The 25466-nt window shown below is 41.2% G+C and overlaps 1 protein-coding gene across 2 annotated transcripts in view; it reads left to right on the top strand.

Annotated features, from left to right (window-relative positions):
- The window catches only part of ldlrad4a (low density lipoprotein receptor class A domain containing 4a), a 156149-nt gene that overhangs the window by 126667 nt on the left and 4016 nt on the right, over positions 1-25466 (top strand). For both annotated transcript variants that reach the window (XM_056479104.1, XM_056479105.1), the window contains 2 exons: positions 20985-21139; positions 23988-24041. In XM_056479104.1, coding sequence (XP_056335079.1) covers positions 20985-21139; positions 23988-24041 — 209 coding nt within the window. The remainder of the gene's footprint in view (positions 1-20984; positions 21140-23987; positions 24042-25466) is intronic.

Here is a 25466-nt window from a genome sequence, read left to right as displayed (position 1 = left end):
GGTTTCAAATAAATGTTTTAAATTACAAAAAGTTCACCTTCGTATTTTTGTCAGCTTGATTGATGTAAGTTGAGATGACTAGAAAAGTTCATTTGATTCAACTAAAAAAATTTAAGGCAGCAATAATTTTTTACAATGTGATGAAGCTATAAAGAAGCAATTGTGGCATCTAAAGTAGCTGTGCAATTAATCGAAAGCGAATCACAGTCGCTATTTGAAGCGATGCGATTAGCTAATCGCAAGAGGCAGCGAAATGAAATATATATGTATTAATTAATTTCCCCCACCATGACCAAATGCGTGACTGCAGTTTTACTAGCCAATTGAGTGAGCATACTTTCATTCTGCCCAATCAGAACTCAATCTGCCTCTCATCAGCCATGTTAGTTTGCTAAGTGTTCTGTATTTTTATAATTATTGTTTGTTTTTGTTATATAATATATAATATATAATACATTATCTCCCTAATTTGAGTTAATCTTGTCTACAGGAAGATAAAGAAATTTTGTGTGCTTACTGTTTGCTTTAGAAAAAAATGAGTTTAATTTCTAAATACATTTAAAAACAAATTTAAATAATATCTTTTCAGTTTCTTTTTTTTAACTAACACTCACTGCATTTTTGCAGTAAGGAGCTACAGTACCATACAGATTATTGAGCTGAATCTTGACTACAAAATAAAATCGCAAATCAAATCACAATCGCAATATCTGTCAAAAAAAAGCTATTAGACATTTTCCCCAAATCGCAGAGCCCTAGTAAATACTAAGGTATGCTCTTAATTAAAGTCATGATTGTAAGATAAATTCAAAAATGCAATGAATAACTAACTGGAATATTGTGTCACACTCTAAAATAAAGCTGTGATTATTGAAAATGAATTCCCAGCTGCATGAATTGTGTTGCAAGTCACTTTTTACGCTATTTAATGGTATTATCTGTGTTGTGAAATGTCTTACACCAAACGTTTAAAAAGCAAAGCAAAACTGAAGATTAATCAAAATCATCTTTACCGCTCATTAGGACTAAATGTTCATAAGGAAGAATTATTTGCACAATATTGGAATTTCTTTATTCTGCGATGTATATTACAATATGAATACAATTTCAGATGAGTTGAATAACTATTTGGAAAGAATTTACCATTTTGGATTGATTGGGAAGCTTCTGTAGGGGAGTGCTTCTGTATAAAATATAAGAAACAATCTACAAGCAACAAGATTTAATAAAGAATAAGATACCAATTAAATAAACATCGTTTGATTGTTTTCAGATGAGTCAAATTATGTTCAGGTGTACAGTGACACACTTGCTAAATGATAAATTAAAATCCAGACTTAACATTTGCGAAATTATAAACTATAATCCAGACTCAACATTGCGTATTCTCGCGATGTGACTATTGCGAAAGATCACATTGCGATATCGATGCTGAAACGATATATTGTGCAGCCCTACTTCGACTTAGGTGCGCCAATATCACTAATGTTTTTATTAAGCCATTTTATTATATGAATAATGTCACAAAAGGAGCTTCCAGTTTTGAGTCATGATTTACAAATAAGTAAAATGGTTTTGGTCCCAAAAAAGTAATAGCCAAACAATATAATATATTGTTTATAATTAAATGTACGAATTAATTTGTACTTAAAACAAGTGAAACGCATTTCATAGAATATTATATCATAAATTTTTATTATTTCCACAAGGAATGTTATAGTTTGTTGTATATATATATTACTGGCATCTAATAGGAAAGTAAACCTTCATCAAATGAAATCTTTGTTGTGGTGTGGCTGGTTGCTGATATTGGGGGAGGGATATGCGTGTCCTGACCCTCATTTGAAAGTCTGTCGGGGATCTGATTGTGTGTCGGTCACCCCTTTCTGCACCTGACCCCAAACTGAGAGAATGGGGGAGCTTTGTTTTTATTAACTTCAAATCAGCAGTTGGCCCGTCTGGGAAAAATTTCCCTGTAAATTGCTCCTGTCATTATACATTCTCTCTATTTAAACTATATATCATATATATATATATATATATATATATATATATATATATATATATATATATATATATATATATATATATATATATATATATCATATATATATATATATATATATATATATATATATATATATATATATATATATATATATATATATATATGATAAAAAGTTTAATGTAAAAACTTAATACTCACTGTCAAATGAAATCTATAAATTTTATAGTATTTTATAGGCTGATATGTACAGTTTATGTCAAAGTTATTATGCCTCCTGTGAAATTATAATTCTTCAAATATTTCCTAACTATGTTTAACAGAGCAAGAAAAATTTAGTCACTAATACCATTTTTTTATTCTTTTGTGTTTGGCTGGAATAAATATTGTAATAAAAATAGGTTCATATTAATAACCCCTTTAGAATTTTTCCTCTTTTTTAATTTTTGTTTTGGCTGCAGAACAAACCACTGTTGTCTAATGACTTGCCTAATTCACTTGCCTAGTCGACCTAATCAACCTAGTTAAGCTTTTAAATAGCATCTTTAGCTCAATACTAGTGTAAAATCTAGATGTAAAATATTATCTAATGTCATCATGGCAAAGACAAAACAAATGTATTATATAAACGATGATGTTTAATAAAAATGAGGGAAAAATCTTCTACCCAAACAGCATTATCATTGTCATTTCACAGGAAGGCTAATAATTTTGACTTCATCTGTATGTCTAATTTCCCACACATAATGCAAGTAAAATAAATAATAAGTGTAACAAATTTACCTTATTTTTTCTTGATTTATCTTTTATATGTTATGAAAGGCCTTTGTTACAAAAAATATATAAAATAAATAAATAAATAAAAACAATACAGATTATAGTTTCTTAGTTTGTGATTAATAAATGTTTTCTATTCAAATACAATTGCTTTAAATGTTAAGTATGAGTATTTTCCATGTCCCAAAACTCTGCATATAAAAATTATAGTCACACTTTATTTCATCTACAATTTTCACTATTAAAAAATTGCTAACTCTGACTTTTAGCTAAAAAACCCCTCATAATTTGCTGTTTATTAATAGTTAAGATAGTACACTGAAAAAAATGATTCAAAGATGATTCCTTGGATTTACAAAATTTTAAAGATTGAAAAAAATTATTTAGGCTGAATTTAAACAAACAAATTAAGTTGAACGTTACTAAATTAATATATAATATCAATATATAAATTAATATAATAAATCTTTTTTTGTTTAAATTCAACACATTTAAATTGTTTGCAAGATTTTTGTGTAGTTGGGTTTAGGTATTAGGTGGGATTAGGATAAGTAGAATAAGATCATGCAGAATATGTACTTATTTGTTACTAATAAACAGCCGATAGTTTAATAATGTGCAGGTAACAAGCCACTAGATAATAGTAAGAATTAGTCCCTATACTACAGTGTTACCCAAATGATTCAACAAATTTCTTGAATGCAGTTATAGAATTAGACAATTAATGTGTTGTTTTTAGCAATTAATAACCACTGTCCTCATGGATTCTTGACCATATAATGGTAAACATGGAGAACATCCCATATTGGTAATATAGTCATTACAGTGTTATAAGGCACAAATGCAGTGAAGAAGTACACTGTAAAACCCAACAGTCAACTTTATCAAATGAAATGAGTGTAGTTAACTCAAAATTGACTGAAAGTTAATTCTACTCATTTGAAAAGAGTTTTGAACTCAGTGTTGAAGATAATGAGTTAATCCATTTAAGTTGAAGTAATGAGGTATTTAATTCAGTTCATATAACTTATATAAGTTAGTGTTTTTTAACTCAAATGGATTGTAGCAATCGGTTTCCTCAAACGGTTTGAGTTGCCTTAACTTGGGTTTTACAGCACTCAGCTGGTTTGCGTTTTTTTCATTTATTGGGTTTTACTGTGCTCAAATTGCTTCGTTTACTCAAATGGATTAAGTTCACAGTACTTATAGGATTTGTTTTTGAACTTAAATGGTTTATTGCAGTCGATTTCCTCAAATGGTTTGAGCTACCTTAACTTTTTGGGTTTTACAGTGTACCTCAACACAAAAATGACTCCTTGGATTTACACATTTTTTTTAGGTAAATGGTTCAATTGTTGGTTAATCAAACAAAAATAATTTAGTAATGTTTGTTTATAAATCGTTTGCAACCATTTACTTTAAACTTATTTAGTAAATCCAATGAATCATTATTTCAGTGCACTTAAATGATGCCTATTAACAATATAGCACAGCCACTATGTCTTTTTTAGGCTTTTCTAAAATTTAAAAGTAAATGTGTCATTTTCCACTAGAAAAATAGCCCCTTATGTGTAAATTTGTGAGGTTGTTGACCTCTTTGGGAGGTGTGTAATGATAGTCTAGGACTGTTCATTCTATGATCAAGAAGGCCTAGTATGTTTCATTCTGACATTTATAATTTTTTTTCAGTTTACTTTTTTGGTCTCATTCGTCAGCCACTCATTCTTGCTGCGTGTACGGCATTGTCAGCTGCGTAGGAGATGATGCACTGGAGGTAGTGTGTTCCTCGGGGAGCGCATGGAGGCTGAGGGGTTGTTTGTGTGTTAATCTAGTGAGTCAGTGTTCGGATAGGATGGGCTTTTACCTTCACATCTCATATTACAGCAGTGAGTGAAGTCACATGCTGGACCCAGTCATAATCATCATGTTGTTGACTTGATGTTCGCAGTTATTCTCCGAGTCTCCCAGCGCTATGTTTAGAAGACGCTCCACTGCCAGGACTAAAGCAAGCAAGGCTTAGCGTTCTTTCTTTATGGTTTCCCTCTGTGATCATTTTCATTATCTCTTTGGAAAAGTATGAGTTTGTCTGCGGTTTGGCAGTGTGACATATGCATGTTTGAGAGCTATTTGCTCTGTGTCACTTGTGTCTTTCGAGCCGTTTGCTCTCCAATCATTTATGTTGTTTGGTTCATGCAGAACAGATAAACAAAATGGAGGAAAATTGAGCTTTTGTGAAGAGGGTAACTGTAGCTGTTTAATCTTTTGATCCAAAAACGAGGCTTTGGCTGAATGATACTGATGCAGTTCAGAATATACAGCCAGCTAAATGTGTTATGTTAACCAATCCAATGTACAAATGAAATTAGGACAGAATCTATATTGTGTTCTCAATTCATGTACCTGCCATTGTTCTGCAGTTCGTTACTGAATGTTAATGCAAAATAATAGTGTTAAACGATACATACAAATGTTATTCAAAACATATTTCATAAGCATATGCTTATAATCTTTGGACTGAAGAAATCAGCAGTTTAGGGGAATATATATTTTATTGTATTATATTTTAAATAATTGTAATTGATTTTGGTAATATTTCTGTAATGAATAATTTTTTACCAAAAAGCTTATCCTCTTAAGAGATTTTTGGATGACGTAACTAAGGTTGTGTGGGCAAGTAGTGAATTTTAATGTGTATATTTCAATTTAATGTTGTTAACATCAATATCATAATGTTCTTAGTTTAGTTTACTTTTTAAAATCCATAAAATTTTCTGCATAATTAATTTTTTTATTATCGAAGAACCTGATTGTCTTGGAAATACACAAACTATGGGCATGTAATTGTGCACGTTTAATTTTTTTCATGGTTAATTGTATTTTTCTTGGCCAAATCTGATTTATGATTATTTTGGTAAGTGACCTGTCGATACCAATTTTTGCATAATCAGATTTTTATTTCAAAGAACTGTAATTGACAGTACAGCAAAAATATACCACAAAATATACCTTTATTCCGTTTTTTATAATAAAAATATGTATTACAAATTATTAAATTATTAATTACAAATATTTTTTATTATATATAATATAATATAATATAATATAATATAATATAATATAATATAATATAATATAATATAATATAATATAATATAATATAATATAATATTAGGTTTCCCCTAAACGGCTACTTTTCCCGTATATAACTTTATATTTTTCTCTTTTCGTCTTATTTCACAAAACTCCAAAGACTATAAGCATACGCTTATGAAATATGTATTGATTAATATTTGTATGTATAGTTTAATACTATTATTTTATCGAAACCTTTTTGCTATTTTTAATTTTGTTCTGGTAAATACTTGCTGACAACTTAAATGCAAAAATATTTTCTCTTTCTCTGAAAGCAGTTATGACTTATATGTCTAGCATTTTTTTACTCAGAAAACATTTTAAAAAATAGTTAAAAGAAAAAATAACCACATTGAATTAAACTGCATTTTAAACCATGTAACTTATTTACTTGTATTAATGTATTAAACAAAATTCTTGCTGTCAGTTAACGCTGAGTTCACACTGTTTGATTTTCATAATCGTTGGCTCACCATTGTTTTGTTGACTATCCAGGGTAGCGTTCAGGTGCTGCTGTGTTCATACTGCATGATGGATCTGTGACAAGAGGATACACACTACATGACTATAAACAATCACAGACAACGCTGGGTTAAAAGAGAAAGAAGAAGAAAAACATTTTTGGAGGAGGAAATGTTTGAGATGCTGCAGGGAACAAGGATTATGCGTTGTGCAAAGAGAGAAAAACTAGTAGGAGATCAATAAATAATTTTGCAGTGTGCTGCTGCTAATCCTGATCAAGCATGCTTCTTTGTTTCTTTATGTTATTGTGAAGCTGATTTAGTCTGATATTGTGGTCTATAACTCCTCCTGTCTGATTGCGATTTTGATCTTTCACAATGATTGTCGCTTGTGTGACCACAGATTTGCCTTAGATTTTGGGCTTTTGTCAGCGATTCTACAAAACATGTCCGAGGGCTAAGCATGCAGTGTAAACTCGGCATAACAGGTAAACTGTAAAAATGAACATCCCGAACTTGAAGCATAGCAGTATGCTCAAGCACAAGAACAAGATCTCTGTTGATGAGTAGAGATGAGTAGTCTGCTCTGCTCTGTAAAAGTTGCCTTCCCAGAAGAGGGGTGCAGCAGCTGCTTTACCTCAGCATTCTTCATCAGGTTGTCAACATGTGAAGTTCAGTGCTGACGACATGTTGTCATGTGGCTGTGGTGTATCCATGAAATCATTGCCTATGCCGCCATTAACATTACAGATCGGCTGGAATTGGTCAGAAGACCGGCCGGTCACTGGTCAGGCCTATCATGTTAATGGTTGGATCAGGTTATTGGCTGGTAAATGTATTTTCGAACATGCCATGGTTCGAAAAATCCTGCAACCCTCCTGCTACAGTTGATACTGACTTATTTCCTTCGTGTGTAGCCTTAATCATAGAATAACATTGATTGTGAGGGTGAAGGAACGTATACACATACCAGGAATATGTATACTAGGAACGTCCTGGTTACGTACGTAACCCACGTTCCCCGAATAGGGAACGGAGACGTGTGTCTGTTATTAAACAGACTTTTGGGAGTGCTTTAGACGACCAATCACATCTGAAGATAAGAAAACGGGCCAATGAAATGCCAATTGAATTGGCGGAGCTTAGCTCCACAGCTGAAACTGATGAGCCAATTAGGGCTATATCAGTCGGCTGCTGGAGCCAGCTCATCAGAATTTGCCTGCTGAAGAGCCGATCGCTCAGCTCCCAGCTGGAGACTCAGGTGCTGTGGCAGTGGAGACACACGTCTCCGTTCCCTATTCGGGGAACGTGGGTTACGTACGTAACCAGGACGTTCCCCTTCATATGGGAACTTCAACGTGTGTCTGTTATTAAACAGACTTTTGGGAGACTGTATGGAAAGCGCCACAGCAGCTAAGCCTGTCGCGTCCCTGATGTGTAGTTTGCCAAGCCAAAGCGTGAGCGCACTGACATCACCAAGAGCGCAACCTTCCAACGTCCCCTAGGCCCAACATATTACCATTACATGGGAATAAAAGTTTTAAATCAGGGGTCGTAAGTGTGCTTTTACCTAGCTAATATAGACTAGGGATTTTGGAAATACGACAGTACGTTGGGAAAGCGTGCCAGTCCCCGAAGGGGGAGGACGCAGCGGAGACCACCTGCTACCCTAAAAGGGGAGACCTGATGGTAAGGAGACATATGGACTAGCCCTAATGAGGGGGAGTGCTACATATGATAAGCTGGTTAGCGGTTTAGGGAAGACACGGGACCGCCTAATAAGGGGGAACACACCGTGGTAATAATGCATATGACATCACCAAATGGGGATGCACATAGCTGGCACCGATCCTCAATATGCGTGTAGACCTAATGGGCATACCAACCGCACACTGAGCCATGCACTCGACTCCTCCGCTGAGTCGATGCTGGGGGCCTCGGAGGAATTCTCTAGGGTTCGCCTGGGAAGGGAAACTTACTAGTAGAATAGGAAAAAGCGCACGCATCTCCGGTTTAGGGAGCCTGGCGCAGCAAGCGTTTGTGACACCGAGCTTAATTCTCCCCCGATTGATTGGGATTTCCCAATAACCGGGAGAAAACTGCTCCACTCGGAGGTTATAAAACCTCGCAAATGTGTTAGGTGTCGCCCAACCCGCAGCTCTGCAGATATCTGTGAGAGAGGCGCCGCGTGCTAACGCCAATGAGGAAGCGACACCTCTAGTGGAGTGCGCTCTCATGTTAGGAGGGCGCGGCTCGCCCTGGCATTGATAAGCGAGGGCGATGGCATCAACTAACCAGTGGCCAACCTCTGTTTTGACACGGCACTTCCCTTCTGCCGGCCACCATAACAGATAAAGAGCTGTTCACATGATCTTACATTTTGCGTTCGTTCCACGTAAAGGCGCGAACGGGACAAAGCAGTGAGTGGGCTGAGCCTGCCTCCTCCGCAGGCAGCGCTTGCAGGTTCACCACCTGATCTATAAATGGGGTGGTAGGAACCTTGGGCACATAGCCAGGTCGGGGTCTCAGGACAACGTGAGAGTAACCCGGCCCGAATTCAAGGCACGATTCGCTGACCGAAAATGCCTCCAGATCCCCAACTCTCTTGAATGGCGCCAATGCGATCAGCAGAGCTGTCATAATGACAGAATACAGAATCGAGTGGCTAAAACAGATCTCTCTGCAGCCACCAGGACTAAGGAGAGATCCAAGAGGGCATGAGAGGGGGGCGGGATGGATTTAATCGCCGCGCGCCTCTGAGGAATCGGGTGATTAGATCATGCTTCCCGAGCGTGTTGCCATCCACCGCGTCATGATGAGCGGAGATGCCGCCACGTAAACCTTCAGTGTGGAGGGTGACAGCCTACGCTCCAGCTTATCCTGAAGGAAGGATAACACAATGCTAATCTGGCAAGTTCGGGGGTCTTCTCGGGGAGAAGCGCACCACTCAGAGAATAGACTCCACTTCAGGGCATAGGCATGCCTCGTAGAGGGTGCTCTAGCCTGAGTGATGGTGTTAAGTACCGCGGGCGGTAAGTCACCAAAGTCCTCCGCGCTCCGTCTATGGACCACACGTGGAGGTTCCAGAGATCTGGGCGTGGGTGCCAGATGGTGCCCCGTCCCTGAGAGAGGAGGTCCTCCCTTAGGGGAATGCGCCAAGGAGGGGCCGCCGCGAGGAGTGTGAGCTCCGAAACCCAGGTCCGGTTGGGCCAGAGGGGCGCAACAAACAAGACCTGCTCCTCGTCCTCCCTGACTTTGCACAAAGTTTGTGCGATTAGGCTCACTGGGGGAAACGCATATTTGCGCGTGCCCGATGGCCAGCTGTGAGCCAGTGCATCCGTGCCGAGGGGGGCCTCGGTCAGGGAATAAAACAGCTGGCAATGTGCGTTCTCGGTGGAAGCAACAGATCGATCTGGGCTTCCCCAAAGCGCGCCCATATCAGCTGGACCGAATCGGGGTGGAGTCTCCACTCTCCTCGGGACACTAGCTGCCGTGAGAGCGCATCGGCTGCACGGTTGAGCTCGCCCGGGATGTGAATGGCACACAGTGATTTCAGCCGCGTGTGACTCCAAAGGAGCAGACGGCGAGCGAGCTGAGGCATGCGGCGAGAGCGCATACCCTCCATATGGTTGATATAAGCCACCGCCGCCATGCTGTCCGTCCTGACCAGCATGTGTTTCTGCTCCAACACCGGAAAAAAGCGGCGGAGAGCCAGATACACTGCCAACAGCTCCAGGCAGTTGATATGCCAATGCAGGCGGGGTCCGGACCACGAACCCGCGGCTGCATGCTCGTTGCACACGGCCCCCCAGCCCGTGCTGGAGGCATGTGTCATTACGACAACATGCCTGGATACTAGCCCTAGGGGCACTCCGGCCCGTAGAAAAGCCAGATCCGTCCAGGGGCTGAGGGTGCGGAGACACAGCAGAGTGATGTTCACCCAGTGCGTACCCGCGCGCCATGCCCGTCTGGGGACTCGATCGCGAAGCCAACGCTGAAGTGGTCTCATATGAAGCAAACCGAGCGGCGAGACCGCGGCTGCGGATGCCATATGCCCCAGGAGCCTCTGAAAACATTTCAGTGGGACCACTATTTTCCTGTGGAGCTCGTTACACAGGAAAGCATTAGCCTGGCGCGCTCCTCGGAGAGGCGCGCAACCATAGCAACCGAATCCAGCTCCAGCCCGAGGTAAGAGATCCTCTGCACAGGGCAAAGTTTGCTCTTCTCTCGGTTGACCTGAAACCCCAACTGGTCGAGGTGCCGAAGCACGTTGACTCTGTGCATAATCAACTGATCGCGAGAGGAGGCTAAAATGAGCCAGTCATCGAGATAGTTGAGTGTGCGGATGCCCGCAAGCCGCAGTGGCGCAGAGCACCCTCCGCGAGCTTGGTGAAAACCCGCGGAGACAGAGAGAGCCCGAAGGGGAGGACTTTGTACTGCCACGCTCGTCCTTCGAACGCAAACCGGAGAAAAGGGCGGTGGCGTGGAAGAATAGAGACATGAAAATACGCGTCCTTCAGGTCTATGGCTGCAGACCAATCCTGTGGACGGACGCTCTGAAGCAAGCGTTTCTGCGTAAGCATTCTGAAAGCATTTAGTGTAAATGACTGTTCAGTCTGCGCAGATCTAGGATTGGTCTTAACCCCCCGCTCTTTTTTGGGCACGATGAAATACGGGCTGTAGAACCCGGACTCCATCTCGGCTGGAGGGACCTGCTCGATTGCGTCCTTCGCCAGGAGGACCGCAATCTCCTCTCGCAAGACAGGGGCGCTCACAGGGATCACCCTCGTGAAAAGGACACCCGTGAACTTGGGAGGGCGAATAGCGAACTGAATCGCATAGCCGAGTCTGACCGTCCGTATGAGCCACCGCGATGCGCTGGGCAGCGCTAACCAGGCTGGCAGAGCGCGCGCTAATGGCACCATCGGAGCGATCACTGACGTGCCAGCGGAGGGGCAGCTCGGGATGGGAGTGCTCATCCCGGGAAGCGGTGCGTCCCGGGGAAGAGCTGAAAATAAGAGAATTTCTCTTACCTTCCTCCCTGGATCCCGCGGTGAGGCCAGAGTGAGAGAAAGGAGTCCGTCCTGCTGCACTCTGAGGGCCTGAGGCGAAGGGTCCCGGTGCTGCGAGCTGAAAGGCGGAGCGTCCCAGACTGGCAGTACTCGGGCTCGCGCATCCGGAGAGAGAGGAAACTGCTCTTTTGGAAATTTGGTTGCCGCCAGCCCAGGGGCCGGCAGCGAGGAGTTTAAAGTCGTTGTGGACTGATTTAATAATCCTCGGCCCCCCACCGAGGAAAGAGCAGGTCCCCTCTTTTCCGAATGGCCCGTCCCAGGAACGCTTCGCGGTCCGTTTACTGGACTTAGCGGCGCCCTGGGGCGGTGGCGTTGCAGTCCCGCGGGAGGCTCGGCATTGCCGCCTGGCCGGAGCGGGCAGCGAAAGCGGAGCAGATGAAGCCGCGGGTGGACGCCCTCGGCGAAGAGCAACCGCAGCGGAAGGGGCAGCGGGAGGAGCAGTTTTTCGAGCCCGCTGATAGATGACCTCACCCCTCGCCTTGGACTGCTTTTCACCGCGGAGAATTCCTGGGTGAACTCCCCGACGGTGTCGCCGAAAAGGCCGGCCTGGGATACGGGAGCGTTAAGAAAGCAAGCTTTGTCAACGTCTCTCATATAGCCAAGCTCAGCCAGGGGTGGCATTCCTGGACCACTAATGTGGCCATCGTCTTCCCCAGGGCACGAGCAGCCGATTTAATAGTCATGAGAGCATAATCGGTTGCCGTGCGGAGCTCATGCAGCAAGCCTGGGGGAGAACCGCCCTCCTGCATCTTGGCCAGCTTCTCGGCTTGGTAGCGTTGATAGGTGGCCATAGCGTGCAGAGCGGAGGTGGCCTGGCCCGCAGCAGTGCAGGCTCTGGCCGTGAGAGACTCAGATAACCTGCACGCTTTGGAAGGGAGTGAGGGCGGACCTCTCCGAGTGGAGCAGCTCTGCGGACAGAGCACGCTCCGCCTGGGGAATCGCCTCATAACCCCTGGCCGCTCCGTCATCGAGGGAGGTGAGAGCGGGAGCGCACGAGGACCGGGCAGAAAAATGTGCCCTCCATGCCTGCGTGAGCTCTCTGTGTACCTCCGGGAAGAAGGGGACGAGGGGTCTAAAAGGCTTCGCCTTCTTCACCCCCACGTAACACCCATCTAAGCGGTCCGGCCGCGGTTCTGGGGGACAAGCCATCTCCAGTCCCACGGCCGAAGCAGCCCGGAATAACACGGCTAACATGTCCGACTCCAGATCCGAAACCTCACTGATAACCCCGGAGGGTGGCAGGGGGTCCGGATCTTCATCAGAGCATGTCAGCCCGCCCTCCGATGCAGCGATGGACATCACGTCCCCGGTGTCATCTAATGAGAGCGCGGCCAACCCAGAGGATGGACCAGCGCTAACACTCGAAGCAGAAACAGAGCGCACTGACGAGGAGCGAGGGGTCCGCGGGCCCGAAGGCGACGGATTAGCCCCCACTGTAACCCTCAGGCCTGCCCGAGTGCTAACCGCTTGGCGGGGAGCAGCAGGGGTGACTTGCCCTAATAAAAGAGCTCGCCGCGACCTCAGTTGCGCAACAGTCAAGCCATCGCAATGCGGGCAAGAACTGTCCGCGAGCACCGCATCAACATGTTGGACCCCCAAGCATGTGACGCAGTACTCGTGCCTGTCATCCGGGGAGAGGAAACCACCGCATCCAGAAACGCACGGTCGAAACGACATCTTTAAAAAGACGCGCTGCACGACCGTGTGCTCTCTTAGGGAATTCTGCTCTTTTAAAAAACTGCTCTTTCAGGTCACCAGCGAAACGCCAAGGGGACGGGAAACCCAGCTCGACCGCCGCTAGAACGTCTTCCCTCGCACTGGTGAGAATAATGCTTTCTTCAATGTTGGAAGTCAGCTCAGCAGAAGGGTTCTTCAGTCTCAGATCGGGTCTGAAGCAACAATTCTGATGAGCTGGCTCCAGCAGCCGACTGATATAGCCCTAATTGGCTCATCAGTTTCAGCTGTGGAGCTAAGCTCCGCCAATTCAATTGGCATTTCATTGGCCCGTTTTCTTATCTTCAGATGTGATTGGTCGTCTAAAGCACTCCCAAAAGTCTGTTTAATAACAGACACACGTTGAAGTTCCCATATGAAGGGGAACCAGGTTCAGAGGATGGTGTGTATTATACACTCTCAGGATGTGTCCATTGTCAGCACACACACTGTTGCACTGTAGAGTGCTCGAAAAGCTCTGTTATGCCGTCAAAACTACAGAGAGAACATCATGTACCAAACACTATTTGATGAAGAACTAAACCCAGGGCTGGGTCCTGTTTCAAGGGGATATGACTCAATCCGCCTGGGCGAACGCTAGTGAGAGGTGGAGGAGGAAGAGAAGGGGTTGTCGAATAGAAGAAGAGGAGGAGAGGGGTGTTGAAGAATATTTTTGGTAAGTCTGTGTCACCGGTGGGATGAGATGAGCTGTAGGTAAGGGGTGGGAGTAGGGGGGACTCTGTACCAGGTGGCGTCTGGGCCTAGTCCGAGCTTATCTTGTACAGTCTTACCGGGAGGTTAAATAATTAAAGAAAAGTGGGTGTTATGGCATGGGGAGTCTAGACGTGTCTGGCGCCCGTATGGGGCGTCTCTTTAATACGAGAGCTTTATCTCAGATTAGAGAGCGAGGTCAGTGGCTTGCGCCCTGCTTAGGTGACAGTGCCGCTTTACCAGTGAGGTACAGATGAATAGCTCCTGCCACTGGCACGATTAAATGCGCCCTAGTTCTCCATCGCACTTCCTGCTATCTCTCAGCAGCATTCATTTTAACCCAGTATTTGAGCATGATTGAATATGGTATGCCTCAATTCGATAGATTTGGCATGTCTTTGATTTTTTGGGTGGCTCTTTGAGCTGTTCTCTGATCTCATTTGTTCCATGAAACTCCGTTTATTGAAGTGCCCTCACTTCTTTTCCTTTCCGTCTACCACATATTCTCATACCGTCTCTCTCACACACTCTGTCTCTTGTGTTTTTTCATACACCTTGTGTGTGAATGGAAAATGTCTGTCACACCAGAAACGGGCTACTCTGGTGAAAGACTTCACAAGGCCTCCCTCCCCTTTCTCTGAGTTTCCCCAAAACAGACAATGCTAATATGCCTCTTTCTTTCCATCTTTTCTAGATGGAATGAGTTTCATACACTGTTAAATATTTTCTGAAATAGCAATACTTTGCTCTGCAGACATTTCTGGCTTGCTTTCTCATTATTTTGCCCCTTCCACAGCCTCTCCAAAAGTGACTCATAGTATGTTGCTAGGGAATGTTCCAGAAAGGGGCATTTACTGCGGCAGTGAGATGTGCTTCTGTCTTATGATTGTGTTTCTGGGTGAAACCTGCCGTCTCACAAGTCTCCATCCCACATGGGTGTCTGGCATGTGCCCTTTCCTTTTGTCTGCCATTCTGATGGGACAACTCCGATAACAGTGGAGGAGGGGGCAATGTGTCCCCTCTCAAGTTCCCATAATGCCTTTGTTGTCTGGTTCGAGCTGTGACGATGGTGAATGGATGGTTAACTAGATTAAGGCTTATGCTTGATGAAGCAGTGCTGTTATGACTGAATATGTCCATCTCGGTTTTGTTTTTTACCAGCGCAACCCACAGTCATGAGTGTTAACATTGGTTGTTGAACCCTCTATGTACGTCCAGCTAAAGGATTGCTTGAAAAATATACATGAGATACTCAATTTTACAGTCATTACTCACCACACCGCAAGCTGGCCCAAATTAGAGAAGAAGCAAGGAAACTTTCAGTGTTTTTCTCTTGTCCTTGCTAACTGTCTTACCATGCCGATGAAGTCACTTGGAAATTAGTCGTTCACCGCACACACTCTCTTTCCCGTGGAAATCTGTTGTGTAATGTGTTCTTTGGTATGAATTCAAAGTTCCCCTCTCTTCTGTGAGTTCAACTGTTGGATCTCTTATGACATGATCTCCACGTACTGTGCCCAACTCTATGAGAATAGTACTGTACCGGGGAGACATTTGGAGACGGAGCACAGATGGCTGGCAGTGAGCAGCAGTCCCCATTCTCCAGCCTCTCTCTTCCCCTCCTCCTCCTCCACACTCTCCGTTTCTTTCCTCCCAGATCGTGAGAGCACAGCTGTTTTCCTTCTGTTATGAAACTGCGGAGAGGAGGAAACAGGAAATGGCTTCATGAAATATAGATCTGGAGGCCAGACTTGGTTGTCTTTGCAGCTTGTGAGCACAGTATAAAAGAGCGAGAGAGAGAGAGGGGAAAAAGTTTCGGATAGGCTTATGTAATGCCTCCTCCATTTCCTTCAGCTCAAAAACAGAATGGCCTCGACAGAACAGAGTGGACCGCAGCCTCTAGCACACTTCTTTGCTGCCAGGGCTTTCCAGTCTTGGAGACGAGGTGACGACTGCTTGAACAATGTGCACCCGGTTCACCTTAGAGCCTGTTAGAGGCTCTGTGACAGGTGTTAGTGCATATCTCCTCTTAGCTAACAACACAATAGAGCAGCATACGTAGCAGTAAGAGGATTGAGCTGTCTGATCTCAGAGAGTCCACATAAGGCTAACCCGAATTAGCCCAGCTGCCTCTCTCCCTTGCTCTTAGGCGCACTGTTGTGCAGTTGTTGCCACATTATCGCAGCCTGTTTACATTTCTGCCCTGTCGCAAACAGGCTGACGATGGTTTGTTGTGTCTGCTCCGTCTGGGGTTTGTGTCTGTAATCATAACACATTAAAAGATCTTCCGGGATGCCGTCACGTCTGACTTAGATGCCTGAGCTCTCCGATTAGCACAGAGAAGGTTAAACGGGGCTCAAGGAATATGATTTTATATAAGGATTACCAGTTTATGTAACTTGCGCTGTTAGCAGTCTGATAACATGAAACAGTGCTGATGACTCATACTGAAGTCACACTGAATTCAGTTGCATGGTTAGCTGAGTAGTGGCTAATTTGGCTCAAATCATGTCCAGGCAAACCAATATAACTCCTACTGTTAATGGACCCTAGGATTTAATTGGACAAATGAAAGCAGGACTGTGAGGAATAGACATCTACAGTACATACAGGTGTTGACTTCAGTCAACCTGGCAAAACAGTCAACCTCAACAAAAGCAATATACTCCAGACAACATCAGTTGAAGATGATTAAAGACTAAGGCTGGGCGATTAATCAAAAAGTAATCGAAATCGACATTCGTAACCTAAAATCCATCAAATTTTTCTAGGCTGATTTTTTTTTTTTCAATTACTTTCCCTACCATGTGTGGAGTTACCTGACCCTGCTCTGTTAAGAAGATTTATACTTCTGCGTTGAGCGCACGCATATGGTCCGGAACAGCCTTCGCATGGTCGCATACCTGCGCACTTCTCAAAAAATGTAAATACACGTCGCGACAACATGTAACACAGGCTTTGTGTTTGATCGGTTTGGTATCGTTGACGAGTGTGGGTGGCACGGATTAATTTCAGTTGTTCAGCGTTGATGTTCAATTATCATAGATAGCTGATAGTGTGTGTTTCCTGCAATTATTTTAAAATCAAGTACTGCACCCTTTATTCAAAAATCTCTCTGGCAATATGTTATCAAATTTACTGTACAAAACTTAACTGAAATAAAGCAATCGTTCATAAATTGTAATCGAGTTAAAATGTTCAATTAATCGAGATTTTGATTTAAGGCCAAATCGCCCAGCCCTACCAAAGACATTTAATATTTGCGCTAAACTATACGGTTTAATACCACACTTAGTACCAAAATTAGATGGTGTCTTCTTGTGTTTGCTCATTGTTTTAGTCAGAACTAAAGTTTTGAATGAGGATAGAGTGAAGCTGATCTGATGAGATTAACCTGTCGACTTAGAAAAAACTATTACAGTGTGTTACAGGGGTAGTGGATGGTCCTGGATGAGGGAATGGTGTTAGATCAGAGCCTTGTCTCTAGGTTGGGTGAGATTACAACCTTAACATCTTGTAGGTTGATATGTGTCAGTTGCAGCATGTTTAAGCCAACCCACCCCACCCCAGTCTACCACCAGTTGTCTGTCTTTTGGAGCTGGGCCAGACCATAATCCAGTTAGGAGCGGCAGATTTGGGCCGTTTTATCTCCTGTGCTGGGTTAACTCCTGGGATGCGTCTGTTCTCTGGTCCTCTCCTCCAAGCCCTCAACAGATGGGGCCTTGTCTTGCACTCTCTCTAGTGGAGCCATGGCAAGGAGCCAGCACCGATGCAGCTTATTTAACAGTGCCACTACATGGCCCAACTGCATCCTGGGTACGACCTTGTTCCTGTAGAGAGAAAGTGGCCATGATAGAAAGGTCAGAAACACCAGTTCTCAGTTCTCCTTATCAAACTACTATGTATATTTCAAACTGGCTTTTGCCAAGAAGGTTTAGGGTGTCAGTATTTATTAGATTTATATTGCAGAAGTCCTTTAAAGTTGCGGTGAAATTCAATTAGCAACGCATCTTTTATTCTGCATTGTGACGCATTCGAGTGCAATGGAATACAGAAAAAAAAGGGAATCAAGAGGGATTTGGTTCATCTGTTGTTGATTGGATTACTCCTGCATATGTCACCAGTCCTGCATCGTTTCCAATAGAAGAAAATGAAGTATGCATGGAATCATTGTATACAGTATGATCTTTAAATTTAGGTGAGTATTTAATGCAACATTGTTTCTGATTTGAAATGGTAGCGTCTTGGAGTGTGGCATCAAAGCAACTAATTTCATTAGATCTTTTTTTCTTTGCTTTAAAACAAAGTCTGATGTGCATTGGTGACTTCATTGCTATATGTTTGATAATGATTACTAGGGATGTCCCAGTCAGGGTTTTTTTTTTTGCCTTCAAGTCCTTGTCATTTGATTTTGAGGATCTACCGATAACGGAACCCGATCAGATACTTCTATAATATGTTCTTAGCAATAAGGATGTTCCTTATTGTTTATTTAATTCACCTTATTTTAAGATTCAACAACTATATAACAAACAGAGCACTTCTGTGAGCTAGCTTGAACAATCAAGTAATAAATAACATAAATTCTTCACCTCTTGCAATCCCAATTTTACGTATCTCACATTTTGCTTTGACAATGTTGTCGTCATAATATACTTTATAATACTTCCAGACTTTAGACATGCTCGGGGTTGTGGCGAGATCAGATAGGGTTGTGGCCGGAAGTTAATGAGAATTATTTATATTATTTATTAAATTTCCCATTAATTGTATTTTACTAACATCTACCCCCAACCCTGTCACGGTAATGTAAAAATAGTAGTTGTACCGAGTATTATTTATATTATGTATTAAATTACCAGATAAATTGTATTTTATTAATGTTAACCCCTACCCCAACCCTAAATACAACTGTAAAAATATTAATTATTTTTATACAGTGTCACAAAACTGATGCTATTTTGATGTGCGTATCCGCAGCTGTATTCTATCTAGACTTTACCACATACTCGCGCTTTCCGCGTCAAGCTGCTTCCAAGTTTTACTTTGCCGGCATTTAACCAATAGCGTCTTTGCAAGTGATGTCCTTGCGCACGCGTTGCTGTTTCTGTGTAAAGTCAAGAAAGAGTTGTAACTCTGTGCCACCACATATATATATATTTGAGTCCTGATCGAGAGGTAACGTTCGATTCCGATCAAGTCTGAAACCGTCTGATCAAATCTGGACATCCCAAATGATTACCTTCAACACCAGTGTAGATTAGGTTAATTGGGCATGGATTTTAAAACTTGATGGTTTTCCATCATGTCAAAACCTTGATGTGACAGGGGAATGTGGGAGTAGGGTTAATAAGATTTCTCTGAATGTATAGCCTCATTCACACTACGTGCATCTCGCAGCGGCAAAGGGGCAAGCAACCGTTCAATTTAACAGAGAGTGAGCGACTTCCGGCGTCCACCGTCTACGCGAGCGACAGCAAGAATCCTTCAAGTGTATGCAAATGAAGAGCGACTTTCTTGAGCGACAGCCAATAGGAGCACAAGTGGAGCTCACATGATCCTCTCTCAGCTCGCTCAGAAGCAGTGCTGTAGACCTACACAGACCTGCAAAAGTCGCTGCTAGTGTGAATGAGGCATATGTGTGGCACTTTTCTATACGATTATTCATAGATTTCATGATAATGGAGAACAAGTCGGTATTGACTGGACACTTCTGTGTGTGAAAGTGTGTAAGTAGGGTGGGGTGCGCTCTAGGGTCAGCAGGAGGATGAAAGAGAGGTCTACGCTGTATGTAACAACATGACTGTTTGCTTTACAAGATGAAGAGTCCCTAAAGCCTGAAATAAAGAGTAGACTGTGATTCCCAGCACATGCTAAGACAGAAAATCTCAGCTGATATGGTGAAGCATGACATGATTAAGAAACATTAAATATGAATTCCTTCCTTTAACTGTTTGAAGAAGCCTTACAAAGACATAATGAGTTTGTGAAAGAGTTTTATGAAATCAATTCGCACACAGGCTCAGATGTATTCAAACGTGCCTGCTTATGTGGGCAGTGCAAGTTAAAATCTAGCTCACAACATATTCTGATCACGTCCTCTTTGATCTGGCCTATAAATAATAAAAATGACCTAAAAACTCTCACTTTTCGGTCTTTCTCTCTTCTTGGCTTGATGTAGGTCAGAAAAGCCATTTGAAACGTCATGTTATCACATTTTTTTGTGGATTAGTCTGTTGCGTCACTTGAGGCAGATTTTAGTCTGTTCCCCACACCCAGTCTCAACACTCCCAGATGTGTTCGTTTTACCGCCCTCTGGTGGTAAGAATGAAGAATGTAATGGGCCTTCCATATCATCACTTGTATTCAAATCCAACTGTCTAGCTTTAGGCTTCTTCGCTGATGTTTTAGAAAGCTCATTCATGATTTATAATAATAAATATTGCAATTTTGAATTAAACCCTTTAATATTTAGATTTACTTACTGCAAAAAAAGAAACATGAATGCCTAAATTGTGTGGATTTTTGAGGTTTAGATGAGTTTTTTTTATTTATTTATAAGCAATTAGCCTGAATACTTATTAACTGGTTGGCAATTCAAGAAAAAATAAAGTCTGGAGGCTTTGGTACAACATAGAACAGCCTAATACTGCCAGATTATCCTAGAAACACTAGCAAACCGCCTTAACAACCATAAAACACTACCCTGGCAATCATCAGTGACATTCTAGCTTTGTGTTGTTGGAAAAACAACTCGTTTTGTAATACATTTCAGAATCTATTAAAGGCAAAATTTGCACAAAAAAAAAGAAAGAGTCTTTTGAACACAAAAGAAGATATTTTGAAAAATGTTAGAAAATGAAACTACTGACTTTCATAATTTATATATTTTTTCTTAATGGATGTCAATTGTTCCATGTTTCCAATATTTTTCCAAATAAATTCTTTTGTGTTTAACAGAAAAAAAATACTCAAACTGGTTTGGAACAAGTCAAGAGTGAGTAAATGACAGCAGAATAATTTTTTTTGGTGAACTATGCCTTTAACCACTTCAGTTGTGTGAAATATGCTAATTATTTTCTCTCTGCTTTGTGTTTTTTCTCTCTCCTGCAGCTGAACTGGAGTTTGTTCAGATAATAATCATAATTGTGGTGATGACTGTAATGGTAGTTGTGATCATCTGTTTGCTGAACCACTATCGGCTGTCGGCTTGGGCCTTCCTGACACGCCACAGCCAGGCCCGTCGACGAGAGGAGGGCATGCAGCCGGTAAGTGTGTGTGTTTTATTCAGAGTGGGTGTTCGTTTGATTCTCCAGTCACCATGTGTGTCCTGTCTGTGTGAGCTCTGAGTGGGTGTAGAGTTCCTGTTCTTTTGTTTGATCACCATGTGTGTGACTTTGTGACCGCGTTCATATGGGACTCGGCAATGTGCGTGCCAGCTTCAGGGTCTTTGTGTCGGTACACCTGCACAAATGCATTAGGCAGTTTCTTGGGATGGGTCTAGCAGTTTCATTAGTGAGGTTGACTAGTGCTTTTAATAATGCTAGACTATGCTATAATAGGCTGGAGACGTTCATGTTTCATTAAAGGGATAATGAAAATTACCTCAATTTACTACACAGCCAATTTGTAGGCAGCTTTAAAACATTTTTAGCTAAAACTGTGGTACTTGGTGGTTCATAAAATGCAAGCCAACAGCTATATTCCAAAAACTATATTTGTAACGCAAGTAACACAATTCAATTGAGTTTAGTAACTGTAATCAAATTATACAAATTTTAAATGTAATTCGTTACTTTACTGCATTCCTCAATGTAATTAGAAAACTTACTGTGGAACGTGTTACACCCAAAATGTTTGATTTTTTTTAAAGTGTTCATGATGCAGAAAGTGCATTTCTAAATCATATAAAGTATATAAACTTAACATGTTATGTTTTTACATGCTTACATAAACCATGAGAAACCATAAAAAATATATCAGGAGTTCTTAAAGGAACACTCAACATTTTTTTTTTCGAAATGGCCTCAATTTGCAACTCCCATTGAGTTAAATTGTTTAGTTTATCAATTTTTTAATCCATTCAGCCAATCTCTGGCCCTGGTTGGAGAACTTTTAGCTTAGCCTAGCATAAATCATTAAATCGGATTAGACCATTAGCATGTTGCTAAAAAAACAAAAACTGTTTTTTATTTTCCTAATGGTGCACAGGCTTTTAATTACAGTCCACCAGCCCGGGGTTCCGGTTAATTGTCATCCCAAACAAAATTGCAGCGTTTAAGATCTAGTTTTTTTAAAAACAGCAATCTTCACTGCCAGGCTGAGATACGATATAAAAGTGGGGATCAGACGAAACAAGATGCACTGCGTTCAATTCTATTTTTCCACACCATGTCTTTAAAATATGGAAATTAAATTTATCCCAATATTTTCATCCCAGTATATGGAACTTTTGTGGATAATGACGGCACCTGCGCTTAAACAGTCTTTCGTCTGTTTTTATGCTTTAACAACTAAATGGATGCGTAAGTCTATTTAACTGATTGTATTTTAATTACCTTACAACATCGATGCTGTAAAAGGAATCTTATGAAATTGAAAATAGTCACATAAAGCTTTCTCCGAAAGTTCGTCATTGGCTGAAAACACAGTAGCTGTGCATATATCCTATTGAAGCTTGACCCATCTGTACTTACATTTGTGTACGGAGACCGACGTAAGATGAAAAGTTGCTATTTTCTAGCTCAATATAGCTACTATTCTCTCATTCTGGCGTAATAATCCAGGAACATTACTGCACTTATAGCAATATTATGCTGTTAAAAGTGCTGTTATTTAGTTACCTAACTCTGGGACTGTTTTCGAGTGTTGCGTGATATCATTGCGCCTGCTGCAACCATAGTAGCAACTTTTGAATTTTCTGTCAGTCTTAGTACATGATGCAACTGAAAAAGTGTCGAGTTTTAAATGGAAAACTTATTAAAAGTCTTTTTTGAAATGTTTGCGTTCAATAGCTTTTACTAAGTTAAGCTAAAAGTCTCTCGTCAGGCACAGCGATTGACTAAATGAATTTTAAAAAGCTAAAACTCAACTGTTTAACTCTTAGGTGACATATAAAATAAGCCTATTTCCAAAATAAAATGAAGTGTTGCATTAAATTCTTCTAAAAAAGACATCATACAATCATGTATGCCTGTATGTGTTTTTACACACCGGGCGATGTGGCAAAAATGCAATCTTGATAATTATTTTCCTTATCAAACGATAACAATATACATTTTGAAATAACTTAAAATGCTTCCAGATTCAAAATAGTTCCCCAACAATGACTGAAGCCACAAAATTAGAGGGTCCTTAAAATGGCATAACATTTTTGGCTGATAGATTTTCGGTGGCTGAAAATTCGGTACATCTCTAACATCAACACACTTTTAGATTCCCATTGTTGCACGTTTCTGCTGTGTGATTGGATTTTAGATCAATAAAGAGTAAAAAGGTCCAAAGCTTATTGTTATTGATAAATTTTATAATGATTCGATATAATATCATTTATCGGCCCAGGCCTAGTGCTGGTAGCCACAAAATGTAAATTATGAATCCATTTTAAGTGATATGTCTTACTGTAAATACAAACTAGTATCTCAGGCAACCCAAAGATTAGATTATACACATTCCTGCCTATCTTTTATGTTCATTTTCAGCCTGTGGTTGAAATAACTGAGACATGCTTGTCTAGACTGCAGTCCATTTCAGCTCTCAGCTTGAGGAGGAGTCATAAAAAGATAGGACGATGGTGAAGATGTGATTTAGCAATTGATGCGGAGCATGAAAGCCATCAAGGTCCTAAATTCAGAAACAAGCTCGTAAATTTTGAGAACAACACATTTTCTACAGCTGCTTTTTTGGAGGCAATGAGACTAAGCAGCAGTCCTGAATTAATAATGCATGGTATTAATGCATTCTTATATTTACGGCATGCACATTTAGATCAACTATTCTGATGCCTCTAGCATTTTTTTTTTCAGACTCGTACTGTAATGCATCAGATGAAGCTGATTTTATGTGTTGTCTTTAATGCATGACTAACATCGGCGTTCTCTCTTTGTATCTCACTAGGATGGCTGTGCATGGCCTACAGATAGTTTGGTGACGCAGCAAGGAGCCACTGAGGTTAGTTAACTCAGTCAACTGACACAACATATTCAATCTGTCTGCAAAATATTACTAATTGCTCTAATGTTTTGTCATCATATTTATAGCTGGGCAAAATAGCCAGGAGCGCAAACATTGTAACATTTGCGTCAGTATATTGAAATATTTATGATTTTGCTCTGATATTACTACATTTTTTTTAGTATAAATGGTTATTTTTATTTAAGTACAACTATACAGTAGGCAGTAATAAAGAACCATGTTTATCCATGTGTAATTTCACTAAATTAAGTCTACTGTTTAAAAAATAAACAAATTTTAATGAAATAAATACAGCAGAGATGCATTATATAGATCTACAGTTAGTATATTTATAATACTACTATAATACTAGTTAAAGTATATTTATAATACTACCTTTTTTCTTTTTCAAATATATGCTGCTCTTTTGAATTTTCAATTGATCAAACAATCCTGAACACAAAATGTATCATTGATTCCACTAAACGTGAAGCAGAACAACTGTGTGTTAACATTGATAATTACACTCACCGGCCACTTTATTAGGTACACCTTACTAGTACCGGGTTGGATCCCTTTTGCCTTCAGAACTGCCTTAATCCTCCTTGGCATAGATTCAACAATGTACTGGAAATATCCCTCAGAGATTTTGGTCCATATTGACATGATAGCATTACGCAGTTGCTGCAGATTTGTCGGCTGCACATCCATGATGCGAATCTCCCGTTCCACCATATCCCAAAGGTGCTCAATTGAATTGACTTCTGGTGACTGTGGACGCCATTTGAGTACAGTGAACTCATTGTCATGTTCAAGAAACCAGTCTGAGATGATTCGCGCTTTATGACATGGTGTGTTATCCTGCTGGAAGTAGCCATCAGAAGATGGGTACACTGGGGTCATAAAGGAATGGACATGGTCAGCAACAATACTCAGGTAGGCTGTGGCGTTAACGCGATGCTCCGTTGGTACCAAGGGGCCCAAAGTTTGCCAAGAAAATATCCCCCACAGCATTACACCACCATCTTGACCATATCTACATGCCTAAATGTGTTGAGTTGCTGCCATGTGATAGAAATGTGCGTTAATGAGCAGTTGGATTGTACCTAATAAAGTGGCCGGTGAGTGTATGATAAATGGTTATTGGTATTTGGAACAACTTCTGAAGGATCATGTGACAATAAAGACTGGAGTATAAGCTGAAAAATCCAATGTCAAAGGAATTGAATCTATTCAAATAGAAAAGTTTTATTTTAATAGTTATTTTAAAACTCGTCAATGGCAGCGCAGCATTTTCTTTCATTAACTGCAGGGAAATAGTTAAACGCAATCATTTATCGATTTGATGCACATCATAATTCCAGCCATACATGTAAAGCACAAATAATGTCCTTCAATTTGGTCACGTCCAGCGGCCATCAT

Source organism: Danio aesculapii, chromosome 19, assembly GCF_903798145.1.
Source record: "Danio aesculapii chromosome 19, fDanAes4.1, whole genome shotgun sequence".
In the NCBI taxonomy this organism is placed as follows: domain Eukaryota; kingdom Metazoa; phylum Chordata; class Actinopteri; order Cypriniformes; family Danionidae; genus Danio; species Danio aesculapii.
Note: the sequence above shows the minus strand (reverse complement) of the source record. Positions and strands in the feature narration are given on the sequence as shown.